The following is a 26026-nucleotide window of genomic DNA, read 5'->3' on the forward strand; positions in this document are numbered from 1 at the left end:
TTTGAGCGAGTTTTGATTAAAAATTAGATCAGTCCCTACTTTTTTCTACGAAAAAATCAGTGAAAACAACTCCTTATTACCACACTAGTCAAAATTGATCAATTCCCTCCAGAGTTTATCTTTATTTAAGTATTGTTAATTGATTCTAGAAGTTTGTTAAATTTAAAATTCTAAATTTTGAAAAAATTCGAGGTAAGAGTGAAAAGCCATTTTCTACAATTTCGTTAAAAATGTTCTTTTTGTCAAAATAACTTCAAAAAAACTGGAGATATTAAAAAAATGCTAGAGTAATAAATTGTAGTTTCTTTGTTTTCAAATATTTTTGTGTGTTTTAATTTTCTGTACAAGAAATATTTGGTGAGATATTGATAATTAAAACATCTATTTACAAGGGAGCTCCACCTTATTTAAACCCTTAAATCCCTCCCCTTTCAAAATTAAGGGCTCGAAAAAAACTTTAATTCACATGACCTCGTAGTCAGTAAAAACCCAACAAAATAGTATTTAAATGAACTTTCTTTCATCAAAAATAAAGGAGCTATGTTTGAAATACCAATCAAATTTATTTTCGAAAAATTCGAAATCCACAATTCAGAGCATAACATTCCTCATAACCAGTATATACTTTGTGTGCTTTACGTTCGAAGCTAACGATACACTCAAATTTGCTACAAAATAAACACAAATACCCATAAGATGTATAAGTACATACACATATGTGAGTATGTGTGCTGTCGCTCACATTGACCTGTGTGCAAGCATGTGGTGGGAAGACTGGAAGCCATACAGTCTCCGTTTCATGTAACGTCTACATAAATGTACATTTATTTGTTTATGTTACCATGACGAAGTTTGTTCTGTTTATCCTATTGTTATATATTTTCTGTGCTGTGATCATCAGAGAATAAAGTGAATACATAATAAAAGTAGTAAGAAAGTGAATGAGAAGATACAATGTGATAAATAATTTATATTTTTAGGGTAAATATTTTTTAACATTTACCCCCAATAAGGGCTGAAATATTCTAAAATTATTTTCAAAACATAAAAAAATTATACAAATAATTTAAACTACATTTTACCCGTATTTAGCTTTAAAATATAACTTTATAAGTTTTAGCTTTTAGGGGTAGTTTTCACCCCTAAAAAAAACTGCCCTTCGGTATAGTATAGATTTTGAAGAAGGGAGTATGATTAGTCTAATCCCAAATTTTTATGCAAATCGATACGGTTTGAAAAAAAATTTTGAAGGGGGTATGATTAGTAAAATCACAATTTTTTATGCAAATCGATTCAGTGTGAAAATTCTTTTTTACAATTACCCACATTAAGGGTTGATTATTATGAGTTGAAACACCTTAAAGTTATTTTACAAACGTAAAAAAATAATTATACAAATAATTTAAACTACATTTTACCCGTATTTTGCTTTAAAATATAATTTTATAAGTTTTAGCTTTTAGGGGTAGTTTTCACCCCTAAAAAATAAAAAGCGCCCTTCGGCATAATATAGATTTTTAAGTAGGGGGTTTAATTAGTCCAATCCCAAATTTTTGCGCAAATCGATTCAGGGGCCGTATTCTGTATTTCGTCGGTGCCGCACCGGTCGGTTTCCCTTTCAAGCCCACCGACTGGACATCAAACCGTACCGACAACGGATTCCGCACCGACGACGACACTTTCAGCGATTCTGTAAGGTCGTCGGTTTCAAACCAGTCGGTACGGTTCCCCTTCCTTCCCAAACAGGGAAAATCCGAATATATCCGAAGTTTGACGTGTCTCCACCAATGAAAGAAGGGTAAAAACAAGTGAAGACTCATTGGCACAGTTTGTTGTCGTCATTCTCAATCTTTTTATTTGCGGAAATTACGACTTATTGCTAGATTAAGATAAACGATATTGGATAAGTTGTTGACAATGCTTATATAATGTGTGGTAGTAATGCTGTACCTACAGAATCGAAGGAAACAATATTACAACATCACAATAAAGTTTGTATGTGATGGAGATTGTTGTTGCTGGAATGAATTATTGAAACTATCCTTGAGATCGTAGTTTCTTTTTTTAAATATTGGTTCCGTATAATGCTATTTATTCATGATTTGGTAATATAGTTGTCATTAAGTAAGTTCCGTATAAATGTTATCAACGGAATGTTATGCCATTGGCACCGTAGCAGACGAAAATAGCATACTATGGAACGTGAACGTAGGATTCAAATGCAAATGTAATATTAGAGGAACAAGTTAGGAAATTGTTATAAAAATATGGAGCTGGGTGCAATTAAAAGAAGTGTAATGACCAGGATGTAAATAAATTGTGATTGGGTGAAATACATATGTATAAGTTGCGCATTCCAAGTGAGAGAAAATGATAATATTGCGAAAATTAATTGTTTGAGGCGTAACTATGTGAAAGCGATTCATAATTAAATTAAGAAAGAAGAACTTTGTACTTTCACATTAATATTTAATCACGACCATGGTTTCAACGTTAGACGTCATCATCAGGTGAACTCTACAGAGGTCCATCACATCCTTTTATAACAGGCTAGGAGGGGGAGGGAGGAAGGTAATTAGGTTGAAAGGATTGGTTAACAGAGAAGAGGGAGGGGGGAAAAAAACCTTGGTCATGTGGTATGGAAGTTAGGGGGAGGAGGCACCCTTATGGGGGGCACGGCAAGTGGAGGGGGGGGGGGTTCAGGTGAGAGAGAGAGAGAGGCCGAAGAGTTCGTCATGTCATTAGCCCAGGAATTTAGGAGTGGGAGGCTTAAAAGAGGGGAATGGTAGTCATACAAAAATTCGTTTACAATGTTGTCATTGGAACGTACGTGCTGCAAAATTTCCATTTGTTCCAAAGCGTCTAATCTAGGTCCTTTAGGTTCATAATGAAGCACTTCAAACACAAAATCACTTTGATGATTGTTATCTAACAAATGTATAGCAAATTGTGAAGTAGTCTTTTTATTTCTCTGGCAGGCTTGATGTTCTTTTACCCGCTCTTGAAATTGTCGCCCCGTTTGCCCAACATACACCGCGTTGCATTCACATTTTAGTCTATACACCCCACTCCTTTCTTCTCTTGGGATGTGATCTTTGGTGAGGGAAAGAATGTTCCTGAGGTTGGATTTATTGTAAAACGCAACTTTAATTTTATCCTTGGGCACCTTTTTGTATATCTTCGGCCCAATGTCCTTTAAAAAAAAAAGGATTCTACGCCACTTGGCCGTGGATTCTTGTCGCGTTCGGGATCCATAAATTTCTCCCACTGCTTGTTTTTTTAATTGTTTCCGATATAAGCTATCAATTAACTGTTCGTTGTATCCGTTATTTTTAGCAATTAGTTTAATTGTGTTTAATTCCTCATTGAACTTGGCAGGGGACATCGGAATATGCAGCAACCTATGTAACATGCTGTGAAAGGCTGATAACTTGTGGGAAAAACAATGTCTTGAACTGGAGTGGATCACTTGGTCCGTATAGGAGTTTTTCCGAAAGACTGAAAACTCGAGGTGATTGTTGACCTTAGTGACTTTAAGATCTAGGAAGTTGAGAGAGTTATTTTCTTCTATTTCGTAAGTGAAATTCAAATTGCGGTCCAAAGAATTCAAAAAAGATAGGAACATTTTTAGTTGTCTTATTGAGCCAGTCCAAATACAAAACACATCGTCCACATATCGATGCCAGGATAGCACATTTTTGGTCTGTGGATTATTGGGGGAAAACAGGTTCCTTTCGAAAAAGTCCATATATATGTCCGCCAGGAGAGGGGATAAAGGAGAGCCCATGGCCAATCCATTGGGCTGTTCATAAAATACACCGTTAAATTTGAAATAATTTTGAGACACACAAATCTTCAATAGATCACACAAGTCACTTATAATGGGAGCTGCCACACGTTTCTGGACGAGAATAGATTCTGCTATGTCTACGGCTTCTTTGGGTGGGACACAGGTGAAGAGATTGCACACATCAAAAGACACTAACAAGCACTTATTGGGGATATCAATTTTAGAGACGTGTTGGATGAAGTCAATGGCGTTAGTAACTCCATACTTAGGGGTAAACTTTGAGTGGTGTCTTAGTACACAGTTGAGTTTTTTCGCCAAGAGGTAGCTTGGAGCCATGACGTTGGAAACAACGGGTCTAATTGGACAATCACTCTTGTGAATTTTAGGAAGCCCAAAAAAACGTGGAGCTGAGGGGTTCATTTGGTGTAACCTAGTTACGCCTCAAACAATTAATTTTATCAAGTGCGCTAGTAACGCAGTTAAGGCCAGCCTCTACAGGAGACTTTCCATAAAGTACCGGATCGCAGCCCTAAACATCTATTTCAACAGCCAGTGCATCAACCACAACATCATCCCTAATTACATCAACCGCCAGTGGAAGGAACCCCGGTCTTCAGCGGGCTCCTTTGCAGTCAACGCAGCCAAGAGGACTTGGCTCAAAAGGGAGTTACATGAGTGGTATGTGAAAAGAGACGCTATTTCCCATTACCTGTTTCTTCTATACGTGGAGCTCACTCGCGATCTTCACTGGATTGAGTGGTTGATTTTAGATGACTTAGTTCGCCAAAAAAGTAGTGAAATTGCCTTTGAAAAGAGAGCCACCATTCTGCGCAAGTTGGAGGCCCTTAAGACGAAGCAGACGTCTAGTACCAAACAAACCTTCGCGGATCAACCAGTGGTGGACGCCCATTCTTTCGGACCACGAATCGTAAATCTGTCTAAACACTCCTTTAAGCCAAATGAAGTGACCTTATTAGAAAAGGGCTTGAAATACGTGCCAAATATCCCCATTTCCGTGAAGGACGTTAAGAATTTAGCAGTGGATTGTGACATAGCTCTCCAGAAAGACAATATGCATGTGAAGCATTTCATTGCCCAGGAGTTAAATAGGTTTATAGTTCATGAATCAAAGGTGAAGAGACGATACCCAGAATTTGAAACTCTTAACTCGATTAAGTGTACTCTTAGGTCAGAACAGCTAGTTATTCAGAAAGCTGACAAGGGGAACGCAGTTGTGATTATGGATAAAGAAGATTACTTAGAGAAATGTGAACAGTTCATACGAGACAATGGGATCAAAGAATTGCCGACAGATCCGACTGCCAAGTTCCAAATAGAGTGCAAAAGAGCCTTAAAATCAGTTTCAGTGTTATTTAAGTGGAATGAAGTGAATAGGTTACACCAAATGAACCCCTCAGCTCCACGTTTTTTTGGGCTTCCTAAAATTCACAAGAGTGATTGTCCAATTAGACCCGTTGTTTCCAACGTCATGGCTCCAAGCTACCTCTTGGCGAAAAAACTCAACTGTGTACTAAGACACCACTCAAAGTTTACCCCTAAGTATGGAGTTACTAACGCCATTGACTTCATCCAACACGTCTCTAAAATTGATATCCCCAATAAGTGCTTGTTAGTGTCTTTTGATGTGTGCAATCTCTTCACCTGTGTCCCACCCAAAGAAGCCGTAGACATAGCAGAATCTATTCTCGTCCAGAAACGTGTGGCAGCTCCCATTATAAGTGACTTGTGTGATCTATTGAAGATTTGTGTGTCTCAAAATTATTTCAAATTTAACGGTGTATTTTATGAACAGCCCAATGGATTGGCCATGGGCTCTCCTTTATCCCCTCTCCTGGCGGACATATATATGGACTTTTTCGAAAGGAACCTGTTTTCCCCCAATAATCCACAGACCAAAAATGTGCTATCCTGGCATCGATATGTGGACGATGTGTTTTGTATTTGGACTGGCTCAATAAGACAACTAAAAATGTTCCTATCTTTTTTGAATTCTTTGGACCGCAATTTGAATTTCACTTACGAAATAGAAGAAAATAACTCTCTCAACTTCCTAGATCTTAAAGTCACTAAGGTCAACAATCACCTCGAGTTTTCAGTCTTTCGGAAAAACTCCTATACGGACCAAGTGATCCACTCCAGTTCAAGACATTGTTTTTCCCACAAGTTATCAGCCTTTCACAGCATGTTACATAGGTTGCTGCATATTCCGATGTCCCCTGCCAAGTTCAATGAGGAATTAAACACAATTAAACTAATTGCTAAAAATAACGGATACAACGAACAGTTAATTGATAGCTTATATCGGAAACAATTAAAAAAACAAGCAGTGGGAGAAATTTATGGATCCCGAACGCGACAAGAATCCACGGCCAAGTGGCGTAGAATCCTTTTTTTTTTAAAGGACATTGGGCCGAAGATATACAAAAAGGTGCCCAAGGATAAAATTAAAGTTGCGTTTTACAATAAATCCAACCTCAGGAACATTCTTTCCCTCACCAAAGATCACATCCCAAGAGAAGAAAGGAGTGGGGTGTATAGACTAAAATGTGAATGCAACGCGGTGTATGTTGGGCAAACGGGGCGACAATTTCAAGAGCGGGTAAAAGAACATCAAGCCTGCCAGAGAAATAAAAAGACTACTTCACAATTTGCTATACATTTGTTAGATAACAATCATCAAAGTGATTTTGTGTTTGAAGTGCTTCATTATGAACCTAAAGGACCTAGATTAGACGCTTTGGAACAAATGGAAATTTTGCAGCACGTACGTTCCAATGACAACATTGTAAACGAATTTTTGTATGACTACCATTCCCCTCTTTTAAGCCTCCCACTCCTAAATTCCTGGGCTAATGACATGACGAACTCTTCGGCCTCTCTCTCTCTCTCACCTGAACCCCCCCCCCCCTCCACTTGCCGTGCCCCCCATAAGGGTGCCTCCTCCCCCTAACTTCCATACCACATGACCAAGGTTTTTTTCCCCCCTCCCTCTTCTCTGTTAACCAATCCTTTCAACCTAATTACCTTCCTCCCTCCCCCTCCTAGCCTGTTATAAAAGGATGTGATGGACCTCTGTAGAGTTCACCTGATGATGACGTCTAAAGGCTGGGACACAATCAACGCTAACGTGAGACGCGAGCCGTTAACGGGAGTCGGTAAAAAGATGGCGGAAGGGAAAGCTTATGGAAGGGACACAACCACCGTTTACGGGGAGTACGTAAACGCGAGAGATGGGCAACTTTCATCTCTTCCCGTGTCCCGTACACGGAAAGCCAATCAGAAGAGCCGGAGGAACCCGAAAATGGGAGCCACCTGTTGGCAGAGAAAGGTATCTACGGCATCACACAGCGATACAGCATTTTTGGCGCCCATTGCTGAATATACCAGTTGTTGTTGTCGTGCAACGTGAGCTGAAGAGGATTCATTTAAGGTAAGCCATTAATTAATTTAATTTACATGCATACTATCGTCCCCCTCTCGGCAATTATTTACTGAAGAAAATATTAATTCTTTCGAGATGCTATCTTCCCATGGTGATGTGCCAAACACTCTTAAATTCATCGGCTAAACACATAATTTTAACGCATATCTGGTAGTACTGACGTACGCTAAGTTTTCATTGTTTTCAGCCCGTAATTAACAGTTTTTACGTTCGAAAATCAAAATTCCTTTCGTTGAGTTTTTTTTTTAGTACATCATTTTGAGTTCCTGTTTGGCTATTTACAAAATGACGCGTTGATAATGTACTTTTAATGTAATAGCACTTGGATGCTGTTTAATACAACATTTCTTCACAGCTACTTCCTAATGTGTTTTGCGAGTTTCATGTGAAGTGAGGTTGAAATTTAGTGTATTTATGGATAAAATGGAATTAATGTATCGAAATTTTGCACTACATCCATTTTTATATTTCAGATGGAGAATGACGAGTTACTAATTGATCTGGTAAAAAACTACCCGGTGTTGTATGACCGGAGCAGAAAGGAATTCCGGGACACTTCCCTGAAAGACAGGGTGTGGGCTTCCATAGGTGAAGTCTTGAAAGCAAGTGGTAAGTTAATTTTTGTTTTACTTCTTGGCAGTTTTTCATTTCACTGGAGGATTTTTACCATTGGAGTCAATGGTCGATTCGCTATCTTTCTTGTAAACAAAAAAACGGATCATTGGTCCTTTTGGGTCGTATAGTTGTTACACGTCCTAGATTTCTCAAATAGCTGTAATACAGATATATTGAATTGGTAACAATTATCAGCAAAACTTAAATACTTATACATGCTTTGTGTCATAAATGTGTTCGTAGCATAAATAACTTGAAGCAAATATACCCTAGAATGCATATATGTTTTTTTATCATCACCATGCTCTTTAAGAAGTTAAGAAATGGGCTCAATAGCAAGTGTAAGACTAACAAACATTTACAAGTGGGTGTTGATTATATAGCTTATGACGTAGGAAATGACTATCCTTCTCTGACAGTTGTGGTGAGAATGTAGTGACTACATTCTCACCACAACTAAACATTTGAAGAGAGATCTCATCATTAAATGTTGTCATCAACTGCATCAGGCATGCAAATATGTAGGTTATATTTAGCAAGACTGTGTGATCATCTTCATCCTTCCAGCATATTAGCTATCTCATACCCCAATGTGTGACTTTTGTCCCTCCCTTGTCATGAAAATTTCCAAGTCTTTTTGACTTTTTTTCGTCCTGAACTTGTATTAATGTGATCTAGTGCAATAAGATTTCGTCGAGTGCTCATCGCATGGTATACAAGCATGAAAATCCTGAAAAAACCTGCTTTACTAGGTACCTCTGAATGTGTGAATTCTTTTGGTAGATAAATAAAAATAATCAAGTCTGTTGCATGTCAGAGTACTTATTGAGATAGTTGAGCAGGATTTCAGCATATCTCTCAATGTGATCAAACATCATTGCTGTAGTCAGGAGATGATGTTTTGTTTGGAAATAGAGTGCAACCGACGGATTAAATTTGAATATCTTGAAAACAAACTACTGCTATTAAATAATTATACTCCTTTAAGCACTAAGAATTATAAAATCTCCATCTCTGTCCAACAACTAAAACAAAATTCATGGGTCTGATCATTGAAGACTGGAACTTGGTCTTTATATGTCAACAATCTATCTGTAAAATTATATGTGGTCCTGTATGGACTAAGGTTTTTAAGAAACTTTCTATCCCATGGGGTACTTATGACCTTGTTTAATTTTAACTTCCTGAGTATAGTCAATTATGCCATATATTCTGGGGATCAGCAGTTACTTTCCTAAGCCAAGAGTTTCTCCGGCAGAAGAGGGCATTAAGAGCAATCATGGGTAAATGAAGAAGATAAGATGCATGTTGACCACTGTTTGTTGAGCTGGAACTTCTCATAGTACCATGCCTATACATATTTTTATTGTGTATGTTAACACAGCTCAACCTCCATAGGCTCAGGACAAATCAGGAGATATTCATCAGATATTCATGATAACTTAACCAAGTCACATTAATATGTGCACGTGACCCTATTATGATGCTATGTACATTTTGGAAATATATATTTTGGTTGCCTAACTTCAATGGCATGTTCTGTATCCATGTTTTGTGGCACTCTGTAACATGATCTTCTGGATAAAAAATATGATAATTATATTAACCACAATGCAAGGCATTTTCGACCAATTTTACTAGATCTTGAATATTCTAGAGGGGTTTGATGTTCATTAATTTACTGGAAACTAAATACTCTTCATGTTCTCTTTCCTGGTCCTTTTAATCTAATCAAATCATGCATATCTCTTACAGGTCAGGATTGCTCTTCACGTTGGGGGACCCTTCGTGATCGCTTTGTCCGCGAGTTAAAGGCGGATTCTAGTGGATTACCCTCTGGCTCTGGTGCAATGCCAAGAAGGGGATGGCCACTTAAGGAGGCAATGATGTGGTTGCAGCCATTTATCAGGGCTCGGAAGTGAGTGTAATTTAGTAATCTATGACAAATGCCTGTTGTTACTGTATTATAATGAATTATGACAAATCATGAATCACATAGCGATATGAGAGCATTATCTATGTCATTTGCTTCAACTTTGCAGGACCTTTGGCAACTGCAGGGACCCTATTAACTCCCCTCTGCTCACTCTTTCTGATTCCCCAGAACTACCACCTTCTCCTAAACCCTCTTTACCTCTTTCTTCACCCACTTCATTCGAGCTTACAGAATCTTCTAGTCCCTCATCTGCTTCCTTAACCATCCCTGTCTCCGCACCATCACCTGATACTATTTCAATTGGCTCCCCTTCCCCTGAACATACACCTCAGTCTTTTTCTCCCTCCCCCGATACCTTTAGTTTGAGGAAAAGGAAGCAGGGAGCTGACTTGGAGACTGCACTTGTCAGCAGCCTCTCAGGATTTTCTAAGTACCTCTCCGAGAAGAAGGCGAAAAAGGATGAGGAAGACGAGAATGACTTGTTTTGCCGTAGCCTTTTGAGCAATTTAAGAAGGCTTTCGAGCAAGCAGCAGAATCAGGCTAAAAGAAAACTTCTGGAAGTTAGAAAAGTTAGTCTGAGAAAACATTCACATTATTATTTTCAAATGGATACAATGTACCTTGCTGTGTTAACATTCATCTGTAAAATGAAACGAAAAGCAATGCTACACTAGAAAAATTAACCACTGCCTCATAATAGTCAACATAGTAAAATAAATGCAGGGGATAGTGGGCCACAGTGAGAAAACATTCACATTATTATTTTCAAATGGATACAATGTACCTTGCTGTGTTAACGTTCATCTGTAAAATGAAACGAAAAGCAATGCTACACTAGAAAAATTAACCACTGCCTCATAATAGTCAACATAGTAAAATAAATGCAGGGGATAGTGGGCCACAGTGAGAAAACATTCACATTATTATTTTCAAATGGATACAATGTACCTTGCTGTGTTAACATTCATCTGTAAAATGAAACGAAAAGCAATGCTACACTAGAAAAATTAACCACTGCCTCATAATAGTCAACATAGTAAAATAAATGCAGGGGATAGTGGGCCACAGTGAGAAAACATTCACATTATTATTTTCAAATGGATACAATGTACCTTGCTGTGTTAACATTCATCTATAAAATGAAACGATAAGCAATGCTACACTAGAAAAATTAACCACTGCCTCATAATAGTGAACATAGTAAAATAAATGCAGGGGATAGTGGGCCACAGTGAGAAAACATTCACATTATTATTTTCCAGTTGATACAATGTACCTTCCTCTGCTACCCTAAATCTAGAACATAAAACGAAAAGCATTGGCAAACTTGAAAAATCTCATTGTGGCCCACTCTACCCTACATTTCTTTGACTATGTTGCCTATTTTGAGGCAGAATAAAATAGAAAGTAACTATGATGTGGGATATGTGGATACATAACATTTTCTACTATATCAGTTTATGCTGGTTACCTTGTGATATTGCCAAGGTACCTCTCCCTCCCTTGTAATGAAATAATTAGCCAGCATGTCCCTGAGTTCATATGCCACCCTGGTGGCTATATTGGCCCCTAATCTCCCAACACCTCTCAATGCTGCCATCTCCAGTCGCCAGTTTCCCTCATTCACCACACCATTATTTTCGGAATCAACATAATTTGGGGGACAATAAAATCTTGAGCCACAAGTTTCACTTTTGATAAAGTTATGAAGGCACACACAAGCTGACACATATGCCTCCACAGTGTCAGGCTGTGCAACCATAACACTTCTAAGAATTCTCCACCTCGAAGCTAAAATGCCAAAGGCATTTTCTATCGTTCTCCTGCCCCGAGAGAGCCTGTAGTTGAAAATTGATTTTTGCAGGCTCAGGCTCCTTCCAGGATATGGCCTCATCAACCACTTCCGTTGAGGAAAGGCAGCATCTCCCACAAGGTAATATGGCATCTCCTGGGCCATACCTGGAATTACCTCAGGAGGAGGGAAAACAATGTCACCTGTTTCCACAGCTCTACCGATAACCCTTGAAAATATTCCTCCATCACTTTGGGAACCTGAAATTAACAAATATATTTCAATACCACTGCGGGTGAATGTTGATGATACGGCAACAGGGTCATCTTTATAACATTTGGTTCGATCTGAGAAATTACTAACCATATGCTCCAATATCAATGAGCGTGAAGTTGTATTCAGCATCACAGGCAGCCATCAACACTATGCTATGCGTTTTTTTATAATTAAAAAATAAACTTCCAGCATTGCTGGGTGCCTGTATGGCAATATGCTTGCCGTCAATAGCACCAACGCAATTGGGGAGGTTCCATTTTGAATGAAAGCCGTCTGCAATGCGTCGCCAGTCTTCCTCCTGAGGTCTCTTCAAATACTTTGGAGAGAGAGCTCTCCAAATGGCTTGGCATGTCTCCTTCAGCACCTTTTGTGCAGTCGACTTAGCCACGTAGTACTCCCACCCCAGTGCACTTGTGCTACCTCCATGTGCCAAGTATCTGTCAATGTTAAAATTAACACGGTATAAATATAAACATCACAATTATAGGTACGAGAAGACTGCCACGTAATAACGCAAATACTTACTTAAGAGTCATCGCCAGTCTCTGACCAACGGAAAGAGCTTTCCTCTGGCTTCTTTTCTTGAGCAACGGAGTCAAGAGTTTCACTAATGTGTCGAATTGCCTTCGACTCATCCTTGTGTATTTAAAAAACTCCTCCTCGTCCATGGTCCGCATAGCCGCGAAAATGTTGGAATATGCCCCTCGTTGCTCCCGATCTTGATTAATCGGCCTAACCCACCACCTCCTGTTGTACCACCGTTTTCTTCTTTTGTACAGCATGTACCCTGATGTCATTAACATGATACCAAGGTACATGGCCGTATCCTCGTCAATTTCGAACATTCTTCAAAAACTCTTCCTACACACAAACGAAAAGACTGAAGACCACAAACAAAACCACTGCGCGGGCGTTAGTCAATTTTCTTTCCGGCCACGGGAACGTCAATTGTGACCGCTCAGTGGCGTTCCCCGTCTCACGTTCTCCCGGTTCCCGTAACCGTTTCACGTTAGCGTTGATTGTGTCCCAGCCTTAACGTTGAAACCATGGTCGTGATTAAATATTAATGTGAAAGTACAAAGTTCTTCTTTCTTAATTTAATGATAATATTGCGGTAAACCTCATACTTATTAACAAATATCTTCTTTTATCGTCAAGGGAATCAATGGCTGACGATGAAATGAAATATAGTTGCCCGTTACAAATGAAAGAAACTGATACCGTTGTGGCAAACTTCATACTTAAATAAAAAGATCTTATTTATATGCCGAGAGAAACGCCAAATTGATGATTGAGTGAAATAACAGTCGCCTATTCAGAGTGATATAAAGTGATAACATTGCGGCAAAACTCATATTTAATCAAAAATATCTTTTTTATGTCAAAGGAGCAAATAATGATGATAGAGAGAAATAAAGCCTATTACAAGCGAGTGAAAGTGCGGTAACATAAATGAGAGAAAGTCATTATATGTTAGCAAACCTCATTTTTATTAACCATTATCTTATATTTCTGTCAAGGTAATTAATATAGATGATGACACAGTGAATTATAGAGGCGTATTCGAAGGGGCAGAAAAAGATAACATTGGAGAAAACCTCATTATTTACTCGGTGATGAGGTAAAAACAAAATAAAACGTACAATGCGCACCGATACCGTCATACGCACCGATGGGGAATTCATGAAACCCACCAGTCGGTGTCCGTACCGACACCTCTTTGCTGTCGGTACGGCTACCGACGATCTCCCGTCCTCTCGTCGGTGCCCCACCGACCGGGTTCGTACAGAATCGCACGACTTCTTACCGGGAGTCGGTGTGACGTCGCACCCGACGAATCGGTGCCGCACCGATCGGTTTGGAGTTACAGAATACGGCCCCAGTTTGAAAAAATTGCAAGGTTTTGCACTTTTATGAGCTTCATTTCCTGGACTAAATTTGATTTGTGAAGTAATGATGTGTGGCGTTGCTCCAGATTTTTCTTCGTGAGTATCCAGGACAATTGCGTTTGCAATTTGTGCTAATTTTATTTGTGTAACAAAGGAAAGCGTTTTAGAAGATTTTCATTAATGCCGATGATAGCTCAACTCCTGCCAAATACCGCTACAAGATGGCTGGACCGATATTGTTCTTACGTCGTGGACTGCGACCGCGGCGAGTAATTCCTTCCCCCAACCTCCGTGTCCCCTGACCCTAGAACATTATCATAATAGCATTGTAGTACGTAGCTGTGGCTAGAAGCTTTGTCGTCTTTTAAAAGATCATGAAAAAACCATTCTTTTATTATTTCACCACAGTTTGCCACGATACTTATGTCATTATAAACTTCATTTTAACGTAATAAGGGGCGGCCGCCGCCAACTATAAGCCGTCATTGAAAAATTTCGAGCCAGCAAGGTTCACTGTAATTTTTGAATATACGATTATTTCAGTAACCATGACTCGCATATATCTGATACGTGGAAGAAAGATCTATTCCTAATAGTTTTGAGGACACAAATAGTTTATGCAACTTAATTTAAAGGAGCTGCTGTAAACAAGGCAAACCCCTGGCAACGCAGTTTAAACTAGTGTCTCAACTGAAAGAGCATTGGGAATGGTCATTTAGAATTTGGTAGAAATGTTCACCGCTGAAGTTAGAATCGTGAAATTAAACAGTCTGCTGTTTGAGGATGTGGTTAGTTTAGGATATAGTTTTATGTGTCGTGAAACTGGATAAATAATGCTCTAATTATGTACTATATTCACTCCTTCGTTTCATAGCTCCATCAAAAATTCTATTATGATAATTGGAAGTAACGCATTGATTGTTCCTTGGAAAGAAAAATACGTCGAGAAGCATTTTCTTCTTCGTTACATGAGCATGGTAAAAAATAATATTACCTGTTCCCTGCCGATACATTTTACCAATTCTCATCAACAAACCAAAAGAAATCTCTCGTTATACGAGATATTGTCAGCATTGGATATCCAAAATAATTAGCGCAAATATTATGCCGATGCTATATACATGAAGAATCATATTTCTCCTTTAAACTTCGAGTTTGCCACGTACGAAATTAAAAATCAGGGCCGTGGAATCATTTGAGATTTCATCCACGCGAAGACGATCAACACAATCACAGCTTTCATTCCATATCATAATTAACATCTTTCGAAATGCTTTGAAGGAAATGTTTATATATAATCCATCAATAAAATGTAAATAATTGACTTTTCCCCATTTTGAGGTCCTCATTCATCGTATTTCAATCATTGTAACACTTGCACAAGGTAAAACTCTGAATCTCAGCTCCTAGCGAAAGTTTACAGCCATTTAAGACATTACAGCCATCTGGAAAAATCAACATCGATTATTTATTACTATCTGCCATTTATTGTCACTTATCACTAAAATAAACGAAAACGAGAGTAAAGCCGTCACCGCATACGCATTAAAGTTCAAGGAAAAATCTATTTACATCGCTAACATCCGGGGTTTTCAAAGAGGAACATCGAATGACCCAGAGAACCGGTTCTATGACTTGGATTGATCCGATTCAAAGATCCGAGTCGAAACAGAACTTCCCCGCTTCAGTTGAGCAACGACCTCTGTGTGAGGGAGTAGGAACGCGCAGCGGAAGATAGTGGGTGGGAAGGAGAATACAACATCCGCCGCAGCGATTTCAATGAAGTAAGACGGCGAAGAAGGCTTAGAAATATTTCCTCTTCTTCCCCGCCACGTTCACCTTTGTACTACGTAAAATAATACTATGAGACGGGGTGTCAGATAGAAATTCTCTTGCACCTTAACGCAATATACAGGTTAAATTATTTTCATAACACTGCGTACTATTGATTTATTCTTTGTCATTTTATGATCAAATTATTGAAATAAAGCACGCTAATTCCACACCAGCAGCGAGCAATATTTACTCAACGACCATAATCAACAAGTTAATTTAACTTTCTCTTGCTAAATTACGTCAACTTGAAATTATCATCTATAATGATGTTATACAAGTTCGAATGTCAAGCAGTAATCAGAATCGAAAAGAGGTAATAACGATGGAACGAAAATCGATGATTTTTTCTCCCATTAGCCAAGGTAATCCGTTCGAAAATAACACATCGATGTTATAAATAAAGAGAAAGAGTTATCTTGATGACCACTTAAAATATTTCTACACTATTTTGTGGAGTATGTGTCCTTTTCTTTCCAATTTCTGGTTTATATGCTATTTGCTTCAATTTGTTTTTCATTTGATTTTCTTGCATATTTTAGCACTCTTAAGTTATTGTGCGCGACTATTTATTACGACTAATATTATTACATTCAGTAGCCCATACTTGGGACATTTTTAATGTTCAAAAATAGATAGAAATACTGTAGAAATTAACCACAAACTTTAAATGTTAACGAAAACTTTGAAGAGGCCCTGCACTTGAAAAAAAAACTCGGAAGATCCCCTGAAAATAAGGAATTGTTGACCCACCGTTCATTTTTTTGTTTTTTTGCGTTGTCCCAAATGAGGAATCTCCCCCCTATTACTTGGGACACCTTTGTTCTCCAATGCCTTTACCGCGCTAAAATTAAAACACTCTTGGGACATATTAGTAGGCTTTTATATACATTTAACAGTGATAAACCTTGCCTGAAAAAAACACACGAGTTTAAGAATAAATCTAATAAGTCAACAATATTGTTTGGAGACAGTATGACTACGCAACAATAAGAACCACTCTGGGCGCTCACACTGTTTACATCATGGTGCCAACCTGAAAAAGTAAAAAGTCCCCTTTTTCACCCAAGTTAGATCCCTGTCCCTAGTACTGGCAGCAAGACTTTTTTTTTATTTTTAAGTTAAGTTTATTCAACCCTTGACAATCGAAAAAAAGTTAGAAAACGTTGGCCCTATAGAAGCACACCTTAACGCTGAAAAACTGTCGTATTCTCCTGAATAAGCTCTTTCATCATCTACACACTCCTGCAGGAGATTTTCTCTCTCCGCACGCTCCCTCGAAGTAATCAACCGAAAAATCCTTCAGAGCACAAATGCAAACCGCATTGACATGACAGGGTATGTACCGCATGTTTTAGGGCAATAGGGTAGTTTCCTTCGTCAAAGAAAACGAAAGGCATTGATTGCGATTTGTTACCCACCGTTAGTGTATTCATAATATACAAATTATTTGGTTTTAGAAATCCCCGTTTAAACGAATGGCAATGGTCAATTTTGACCTCATTTGAAAAAGGCCAGATTGGCGCCCATGCGATTCCACTCCACGTGACGTCACAGGGACCAAGTTTCTTTACGATTAGATAGGAGTTATACATCGTCTCAGGTTACCAATGCATGCATGAGGCGTAGAGCTAGGGAAACGTCTTAATAATCACTTATTAAAACTGTCTAAGGTCGGAAAGTTTCCTTCGTTTGATAAGGTAGTAATAATCCTTATTTAAGCCAAGCGCTACCTGCTAGCAGGGTACTCTGCTACCTGCTAGCAGCCTGCGTCGTATCAGCGCCCAAGCCTCGCCTCAAGGTCACCTCACAGGGCGGTAGCGGGAACCAGAAATACGTCACACGGACTTTTCCCATCATTCCTACTTAGCCGTCGCGTTTTCGCGCGCTTGAAAATTTTCACTTTTCGTTTAATCGCGAAAAATAGATATCGTCATTCGTAAATCTAAGAGCGTGAAATGCGTACTCCACGAGTAATGATCTTTCGATTTAAGCAATAAAAAAATAATAGGAAACCACCCTATTCTCACTTTTTTCCAGGAATCGTGGCAATGCTTCGTGATGCCATGTTTTGTCAGGTGCACAATAACCATGAACTCGAACGAAGACTTTTGTGACGATATCTCCATCGAATTTCTTTAAAGGAATTTATTCTCATTACTGGTAATAGACACCATGTACACGCCCTCCTGATCTCAGCCCATTTCCGGGAAATAATTCGCAAAAACAGGCGCATTACACGTGTTATGACTTCAAAAGGTATAAAAAAATTCAGCGAAAATCAGAAAATCATACGTGCTTGATAAAAAGAAACGTGTGCCGACTGACTGACGGACTGTTTCTGTCACTCATCTACGCACAGCACAAGTTACTGAAGAGGCAGCCATAATATATTAGTCCATCCTTAGTCAAGACATCTTACTATGATGTTAGCTATGTATCTCTTTGGAAATATATTTGGTGTACTTCTCATAGCACATTTTTTTATTTGATTCTGCTACAAGTGCATCTGGCACTATCCTTTTAAAATTCCGGAATTTTGTCATTTTGTTTTGTAATTTGGCCTGTCCTGCAATAATAACCACTCATTCAAAAATCAGTGGAGATACTTGATTGAGTTGTTTTCAGTCTACTCTAAAAAACAATGTGTTGGTGGCACTGCTTTCCTTTATCCTATGTATATTTCCCTTTCTCTTTATTCCTCTCTACAGTGTGTTTCAGGATCTGTAGTACTTCAGAAGGTATCACATTGTCTCTTTTAATCATCTGTCCCTGCTTTAGTATTTCTCACTCTTTCTCATTCATTACACCCAGTGCTGGAACCAGGACATAAGGTGGGGGTCCAAACAAAATTGCCATTTTATCTTGTGTAAATTGGACACTCAAGGGGGGCTATATTCCACCTTAGCCCCTCTCTGAATCTGCCGCTGATTAAACCTATCCCAATGCTTAGAGCATAAATAATGCACATTCAATGTACCTAAAATGCGCAGACAAAAATGTGAATTTACAATGTACATATAATGTGCCTATAAGGTGGGGACTGAAATGTGCTTTCAATGTGCATTTTCTATGTGCATTTAATGCAGAAATGAATGCACATTAAAAGCACATATAATGCACTTCGGCTCTGCTTGGGTATCATCAGGAATTATTCCTTGTGCAATGCTTAGGGATACTAAGGAAGGATGTTTGCGAGAAAAAAATGTTTGTAGCCCAGGCATTGAAGCTGAAAAACCGCTGCAACCCCTGAATTATTGGAGACATAATTAGAGACTTAAATTTTACTTCAATCGACTTTTATATGTACATGCTCATAAGCACTTTAAAAAATTAATTGCTCATATTCCATTTTTCTCTTTCTCCTTTTTCCGTGATATGACCTCGATTAGAGCATTCACCAAAAATATTCCCTTAGACCAACCATTTATTGCCTTATGTTCTACTTAAGTATATCGATATTAATGACCTTAGTTTTTGGGTGTTTTCCGCGTATTTTTCTATCACTTCCACTGGCTTCCTCAGAGTGTACCTATCGGTTACGCGACTGTTTTGGTTATTTACAGAGTATGGTACTTCCAAGGTTTACATTTTGAAATCGAGGGTCTTTTTAAGTCCCGCTGTGCACTACTGCCTACTACATACTTGGCTCAGTTTAAATTATCCCGCACTGTTTTCGGATTTCAATTGTCTCCCTCACCAGAATTAATGGGTTTTATTTTTTTTTACTTCTGATAAAATATTTATCCTATCCATGTCAAAATCTCGACCTTCATTATCATGTTCAGCGAAGGAGAAGCAATCAATATATTTCAGGCTGATATCCTGTATATTGGTATTCGTTCTCCTCATCTGGTTTTGATGGCTCTTCCCGCTTCGCCAATATAACTGCGGTTGCAAGTTCATAACCTGATCCGGTAAAGCCCCTCTTTTTGTAATTTTCCCTGCTTTTCGCGCTTTTAATTAGATCTTGTATTTCGAGCACCACTACGAAAGCAGTTCTATATTAAATTTTTTTCCGTGGTGCCCTAAATATGTGGTAAGTAGTATAACCCTTTTTTTATATCAAATTCACAAATTGGTCGTTTTGATGATATTTCTCAATTGCTTCTGATTGTATCTAACCATGGCAACTTTCCCGTAACCATTCTTCGGGAATATATTCCGCAGGGTGTAAACTTTGTTCTTTAGATCAGCTGATCCCAACCGGTAGTGCGCGAACCCGTTTATAGGGGTAACGCTACGAAGCAGTCGGGGGTACGCCGAAAATAATCGGCAATAGCGAACGTCGGGAACTTCGCATCTCTTAACCAGGAAATATGTATGCATATTATATTGGGTATTTAAAACAAAGTCTCTATTTATACAATTTTTAATCTGAAAGTGCCACCTACCCATTGTGAAATTATGTAGTAAAATGCGCACCTGACATTTTTAGGGTACAATATTAGTCATATACATATACAGAGGGGTGCGGGAGGAAAAAAGGTTGATAACCGCTGCTTTAGATGATACAAGCTACAAGCTAGATGGAGCGGACCATTAATAATAAATATACTTAGTTTTTGGGTGTTTTCCGCGTATTTTTGAATCAATTTTTTCTACTGACGTTTCCCCAAGAAGGCTGCAGATTTCCTCAGAGTGTAACCGTTACTTTGTAGCTGTGGTTACGGGGGGCGGTGTTTCTCTAGGGGTTCATTCATTAGATAAGTGACCGTAGTGACCGTCTGAAAACTTTTTCATCCAAAATTCCAAGTTTTTAATTTTGAATAGCTCGAAAAGTATCGATTTATAAAAATAACATCATTCCACATTTGTTTTACTTCGTACCTCTGTCGTTTTTCGCGGTTACTTTGAGAAATAAATTTCCGCTCCCCCAGAGAAGGGGAGAAATCCACCCCCTAGGGGAGGAGGCGGGAAGCGTCAATCGACGCCAATGCAACTCATGTTTATTGACACGTTCTTTGTGCAAGGAGTTTCATTTTTATTCGCTTACTTTCACAGAATTCGGAGGTTAAGAGGTTGCTATGGCTGGACTGTTGCATATGCTACTACAGTTACTATTTACTTATTGACACCCATAACAAAAGCATTGGAATCGCTTTAGACCGCCACTCTCCCGTTCTTTTTGATTGCCTCCACGAAATATTCAGTGAAAATGTAAATCTCAGTGTGAGAAAATGAAATTGGATCTTTTGTTCAACATTTCCATAATACTATTCTTTCCATTTGTATTTTATATACAAATTAAAGTTAGAATCACTCGATCATTTTTCCGCCACTCAGAGCGATTACTCCTGCCAGTGGCGTTACTAGGAATATGCCTTATGATGGCAATCTATATATCTGGTAAAATATTTGAAAAATTACATGCCAGGAAATACATTTTACACCATTTTGGCACTAAAAACTGAACTTTAACCAGATGCAGTTATTATATGTCAAAACTAGTCAATGGTTTTAAATTTTTTTTTTCTCTGAGGCTTTGGGGGGGGGGGATTTATCCCTTCACCCCCTCCCCCCAAGTTACGCCACCGACACCAGCGATAGGTTTTGAGGGACGAAAAGAAGAGTGATAGCTCAAGCCATCATTTTCTGAATAAAACTGCCGTCTCTAATCCAATCGCATCTTCAGTCAGTGTTCGTATTCAAAATCGTCATTCAATCAAATGCTAATCGTGGCTTTGAGGTTGATGATAGCGGCCATGCCTTCTGATTGGCTGAAATACAGTTCCAGTATTTGTTTCAGCGAGAGAAAAGGGACGAGCCGTGTAATTGAAAAAGGAATGGTATATCCATCCCTTCAGCCATTGCGAAAAATGGCCGCGTGAAACAGTGCATGAAAATGAAATCATGAAACCCGGCTTCGTTGGAGCGATCCCTCGAAAGGAGCGGAAAAAATGATCGCGCGATTCACGCTTCGCACTTGGCGTGCCCTGGGCGGAATATTACGCCACGTGAAATCATAGTAATTTTGCTACGACCATAATACATACCCCATCAGTATTTTGAAAAAAAAACAATCTTTTAACAAAGAGGTAAACCTCTAAATAGAGAAATGAAAATATTAAATCAAGAGACATTCTTTAAAATGGTGCCAAACACCTATTCCTCACATAATAGGGTGCTTTCCTATTTTTTTTTATTGCCTAGATCGAAAGATTATTACTCCTGGAGTACGCATTTCACGCTTTTTGATTTTTAAATGACGATATCTATTTTTCGCAATTGAATGAAAAGTGAACATTTTCAAGCGTGCGAAAACGCGACGGCTAAGTATGAATGCTGGGAAAATCCCGTGTGACGTCATTCTGGTTCCCGCTGCCGCAAAGTTCGGTGACCTTGGGGCGAGTACATGTGTGACGCTGCGATGCAGGCTGCTAACAGGTAGCAGATTACCCTGCTAGCAGGTAGCGCTTGGCTTAAATAAGGATTATTAATATCTTATCAAACGAAAGAAACTTTCCGACTATAGGCAGTTATTAAGAGATGTTTCACTGAGCTCTGTGCCGGTGGCGTAGCCAGAATTTTCGTTCGGGGGGGGGGGTCTAAAACCAGGGGGGGAAATTTTTGAAAAACCGGGCACTAAGTAATGGGTTTTAAAGTAATTTTAATACTTTTCATAATCGAAAAAATTTAATTTGTTAAATAAACTTTTTGTAAATTCCTGATTTTTCAATATTTTGTTTTCTTTTATGAAGGACAGTAGTTGTATTTTTATATTTCGGGAGGGGTCCGGACCCCCTGGACCCTTCCCCTGGCAACGCCACTGCTCTGTGCCTCATGCATGCATTGATAATCTCAGACGATGTAAAACTCCTATCTACCTACTCGTGTAGAAACTAGGTCCCTGAGACGTCCTGGGATTTCTAAAACCAAATAATTTGTATATTATGAATACGCTAATGGTGGGTAACAAATCGCAATCAATGCCTTTCGTTTTCTTTGATGAAGAAAACTACTCTATTGTTTCCGCAGCAACTGTCGTTCGACCCGCTCTGCGAGAGATCCGAAAAGCAAAAGTGGAATGGGGAGAGAGAAAGTGGGAAGGGGGCCAAGGCAGTCGATATCATTTGAGGGAGGAGTGAAACATGATGAGAGGTTCTCGGATTTCACTCTGTCTGTGCTGCGTGAGCCCCGTCAAATAGCGTCTGCAGTTGCCGCTCACAGTCAAATGGCACGAAGGCGGTTCTTTCGACTGCTTATGTAATACTTAGTTTTCGCATCGCCTCTACGTAGTTTTCCTCCGTATGCTGAAAAAACAATAATATATCATCAAAACATGAAAGTTGCCTCATAATTATATTATTGACAAGCAACATTGCTTACATAAGTCGCCTCTATATGACTGCTAAGACCAGTGGCGGCTGGTGGTAATTTATCTAGGGTGTGCTTTATAGCAGATATAGGATGGTTTAATTATATTATGTTAATCCTAATCCATGAGCGTCATATTTCGTCGTAATAGAATACATAGCAAGCAAAACATATCACTGGTACACTCTACCCTTAAAATTGCATGAACAGAAATAATATTAGCATGTATGAAAATAATTATTCTCAACACACCTTTACAAGTGACGGTAGTTGAAATTAATTCTCTTTTCCTTACACCCTATGAGGAAGTAGTGTAGAAAACGGCCATACAGATGACTCTGTAGACGGACTATAGGATCCTGGGGGCAGGTAGTGTAGGTGGCGGCTACACCACTACACTACCTGCGAGTCACTCACCAAAATTATGCGCGTGCGCACTCGCATGGTTTTGAGTCTGCTCCCATCACCCATTTGAACTGTACATCCCCCCCCGCATACTTCGTCCTGCCAGAGCACCCACAAGCGATCGCATAAACCGAAAATGCTCCCGACGCGATGCCACGGGATCGCACACTTGTAGAGCGGTGAATGTATATAGATAGGATTCGAAAAGGGGATAGCTGTAGCGTTCGGAGATTCATGTCTCTTGCATATGCAGACAGGATTTTTATCCTTCTCGTTGCAAAGGAATAGTTTCCTTTTATAATTCATTCATCTTTGGGTGTGCACTTGCTAACATGCGTATACGCACGCGCCGCCACTGGCTAAAACGCTGTGATATATTTACGCGTAGATAATGCAAATGATTGCATTTCAGCTTGCATTACTGGTGATATGAACAAGGACATATATCATTTCACTTTGATTGCATGTCGATCGTTAATTATTTATTCTAGAAAATGCAAGAATAGCCTATGAGTCGGATCTTTTTGCTATCATAGCAATAACCGTTAAAATACTACAGTAAAGATAATACAGCTACATATTATACACAATATATTAGCTTAAAGTGGTTAATCCGTATTTGCGCGCCCTTTTCATTTAATGCGATAGCACGCGGGGCGTGGAATAGATCGACGTATTATATGCAGATATATCATCATAAATAAACTACGCAATGGTTATGTATACGATACTTTTTAGTTTTTACTAACTAAATATTTTACAGGTATAAAAACCAATTTTTAGGTCATCAAACAGTAATTAATTACGGAGGCAATGAGAATTTGGCAATTTCATATTTTTAAGCTATGCAGGCGTTGTTTTTTTACGACTTATACCGCCCGAATTTTGGCAACATCTCATGCAATTGAATACACGGTGATAAACGCATATTATAGGTTCAAAGGCTTTATAAAGGTATACTTAGTATAAATTATTCTCTTAACTTTCTCGGTGGAAAATAATTAGTGCAAGCCATTGGCAGAAGGGCTCTTTTTTCGCCGTTCTTATCAATTCCTGCCGAATGATTCGAGCTCATGTAACGACAGATAATTGGATATTCCGCACTTACTCCCTTTAACCCATGCAACCCATTTCTGACCAATTATTTACTTACGCATTTTAATCGCAAGTGCTCCACGGAGGTTACGGTAAGTACGGAGTTATGCAGATGCCCGTCTCCTTACGATAAATTGAGCTAAATTCATTTTACTAGCAGACTCTCCTCTTATCTACTGTATTACTTTTAGACACTTGGTAGATTCCTCCTCCGTGTGCCGAAAGATTCTCATCAGCAATAAATTTTGACATTAGGTTTTCAAGGAGATAACTCCGTTACAAATGTACGATTGTCATGGTATAAGGAGATTTTTTTTAATCCATTAGTTGCAAATATTGGTCTTTAATATAATCGCAAAAGAATTGCATCCGCGTGTTATGAACTGTAATGCGGTAATCGTGGAGAAGAAAAGCATTTGCAGCGGTGTTTAAAAGCTAATAGGTATTCAGGTCCCTTAATTCATTTTTCCTCCATTTCAACAAGAGAAATCAATGTCTTAACCATGCAATATAAACAGCGATTAAAGCCATTTATATCACCTAAAATCGTAGTCATGCTCACTGTATATTTATCATTTCAAATTAAATGGCTGACACTTTTCAGAAAAACGTTCAACTTACCGTCCTGAGAAGCAACTCACCTCAAATGAGAATAAAGGCCTTTGCTTGGCAAATCCCATACTACTGAATGCAGCCCAATATTCCTCGTTGAAGCCCATAATATTCTTTATTTACGATAGCATAACATGTTACAGCAGATTTTCCGACGATATATTTTTATACGGTGCTCTTGAGAAATATTGTAGTCACTTTTCTTGCACAAAAACATTCAAATTAAATTAAAAATAAATTTCGTTTTCACAGCTCGTAAATAACAAATAATACATCCGTTGAGACGGTCAAGTCTTCTCTGATTGGTCCGTATTCGCCGCCCCTTTTTCCTCTCAGCTTTCCCGTTTGATGATGGGATACCATGCTTTTTGATGATGGGATGTGTATATAAACCCGGCAGCAACAGCTCCATCATTCGCCCTGTAGAGAAGGCCGTCGAAACGTCGGCAGCAATGTGCATCCTGACCCGGCTGATTTCCCGAGAAGAATTCATCAGCAATATTCGCCGGGAGAGCACCAAATCCTTCATCAATAGTAAACATTTTTAAATGTTACAATTCTAAGCAAATTCTGTGTAAAAGTTAATCACAATATTTGACTCGGCTTATTTTATAATTTAAATTCCCCACTGTTTGCAGCCTGCATACTTCTCCAATTCTTCGGAAATGAAGTACGAAGGCGCTAAATTAATAAATAAATCTTAGCAGTACCTTTATCAGCGATGGAGTTTGGCAATATTCAATTTTATAATGATCCTGTCCAAGAAAATTACTCTCCTCCAAGAAATACAAGGATGCGGACATAGCACAGAACAAAAACTCGGAAGACTATATCTTTCTGAAAGTAACCTCTGCGAAAGCTGGAATTTGGTCAAATCATATTTTAAAATATGATATGACCAGAGTGCAAGAGGAGAGGAAATAGTGTGGTTTCATATTTTATTAATTGCCTAAATCGAAAGATTAGGAGTACTCCTGGAGTAGGTATTTCATGCTTTTAGATT

General features: G+C 38.7%; 2 protein-coding genes across 2 annotated transcripts; one reads left to right on the plus strand and one right to left on the minus strand.

Annotated features, from left to right (window-relative positions):
- Positions 1–7019: 7019 nt before the first annotated feature.
- On the plus strand, positions 7020–10950 carry LOC124162858. Its single transcript, XM_046539535.1, has 3 exons — positions 7020–7862; positions 9624–9786; positions 9911–10950. The coding sequence occupies exons 1-3, from the start codon at positions 7727–7729 to the stop codon at positions 10476–10478; spliced, it is 867 nt and encodes a 288-aa protein (XP_046395491.1). The 5' UTR covers positions 7020–7726; the 3' UTR covers positions 10479–10950.
- Positions 10951–10975: 25 nt separating this feature from the next.
- LOC124162857 (protein ALP1-like) lies at positions 10976–12775 on the minus strand. Its single transcript, XM_046539534.1, has 3 exons — positions 12398–12775; positions 11960–12309; positions 10976–11856 (listed from the first exon to the last, which is right to left on the minus strand). Exons 1-3 carry the CDS (start codon positions 12715–12717, stop codon positions 11258–11260), a joined length of 1269 nt encoding a protein of 422 aa, XP_046395490.1. The 5' UTR covers positions 12718–12775; the 3' UTR covers positions 10976–11257.
- Positions 12776–26026: the final 13251 nt, after the last annotated feature.

The sequence above is a fragment of the Ischnura elegans genome, chromosome 7, assembly GCF_921293095.1.
Source record: "Ischnura elegans chromosome 7, ioIscEleg1.1, whole genome shotgun sequence".
Classification (NCBI taxonomy): domain Eukaryota; kingdom Metazoa; phylum Arthropoda; class Insecta; order Odonata; family Coenagrionidae; genus Ischnura; species Ischnura elegans.

Coding starts and splice junctions, on each gene's coding strand:
- LOC124162858 (XM_046539535.1), top strand. CDS start 7,727: ATGGAGAATGACGAGTTACTAATTGATCTGGTAAAAAACTACCCGGTG. Junction 7,863..9,623: donor TGAAGTCTTGAAAGCAAGTG/GTAAGTTAATTT, acceptor TATCTCTTACAG/GTCAGGATTGCTCTTCACGT. Junction 9,787..9,910: donor CCATTTATCAGGGCTCGGAA/GTGAGTGTAATT, acceptor TCAACTTTGCAG/GACCTTTGGCAACTGCAGGG.
- LOC124162857 (XM_046539534.1), bottom strand. CDS start 12,717: ATGTTCGAAATTGACGAGGATACGGCCATGTACCTTGGTATCATGTTA. Junction 12,310..12,397: donor AGACTGGCGATGACTCTTAA/GTAAGTATTTGC, acceptor TAACATTGACAG/ATACTTGGCACATGGAGGTA. Junction 11,857..11,959: donor CATTGATATTGGAGCATATG/GTTAGTAATTTC, acceptor TGTTAATTTCAG/GTTCCCAAAGTGATGGAGGA.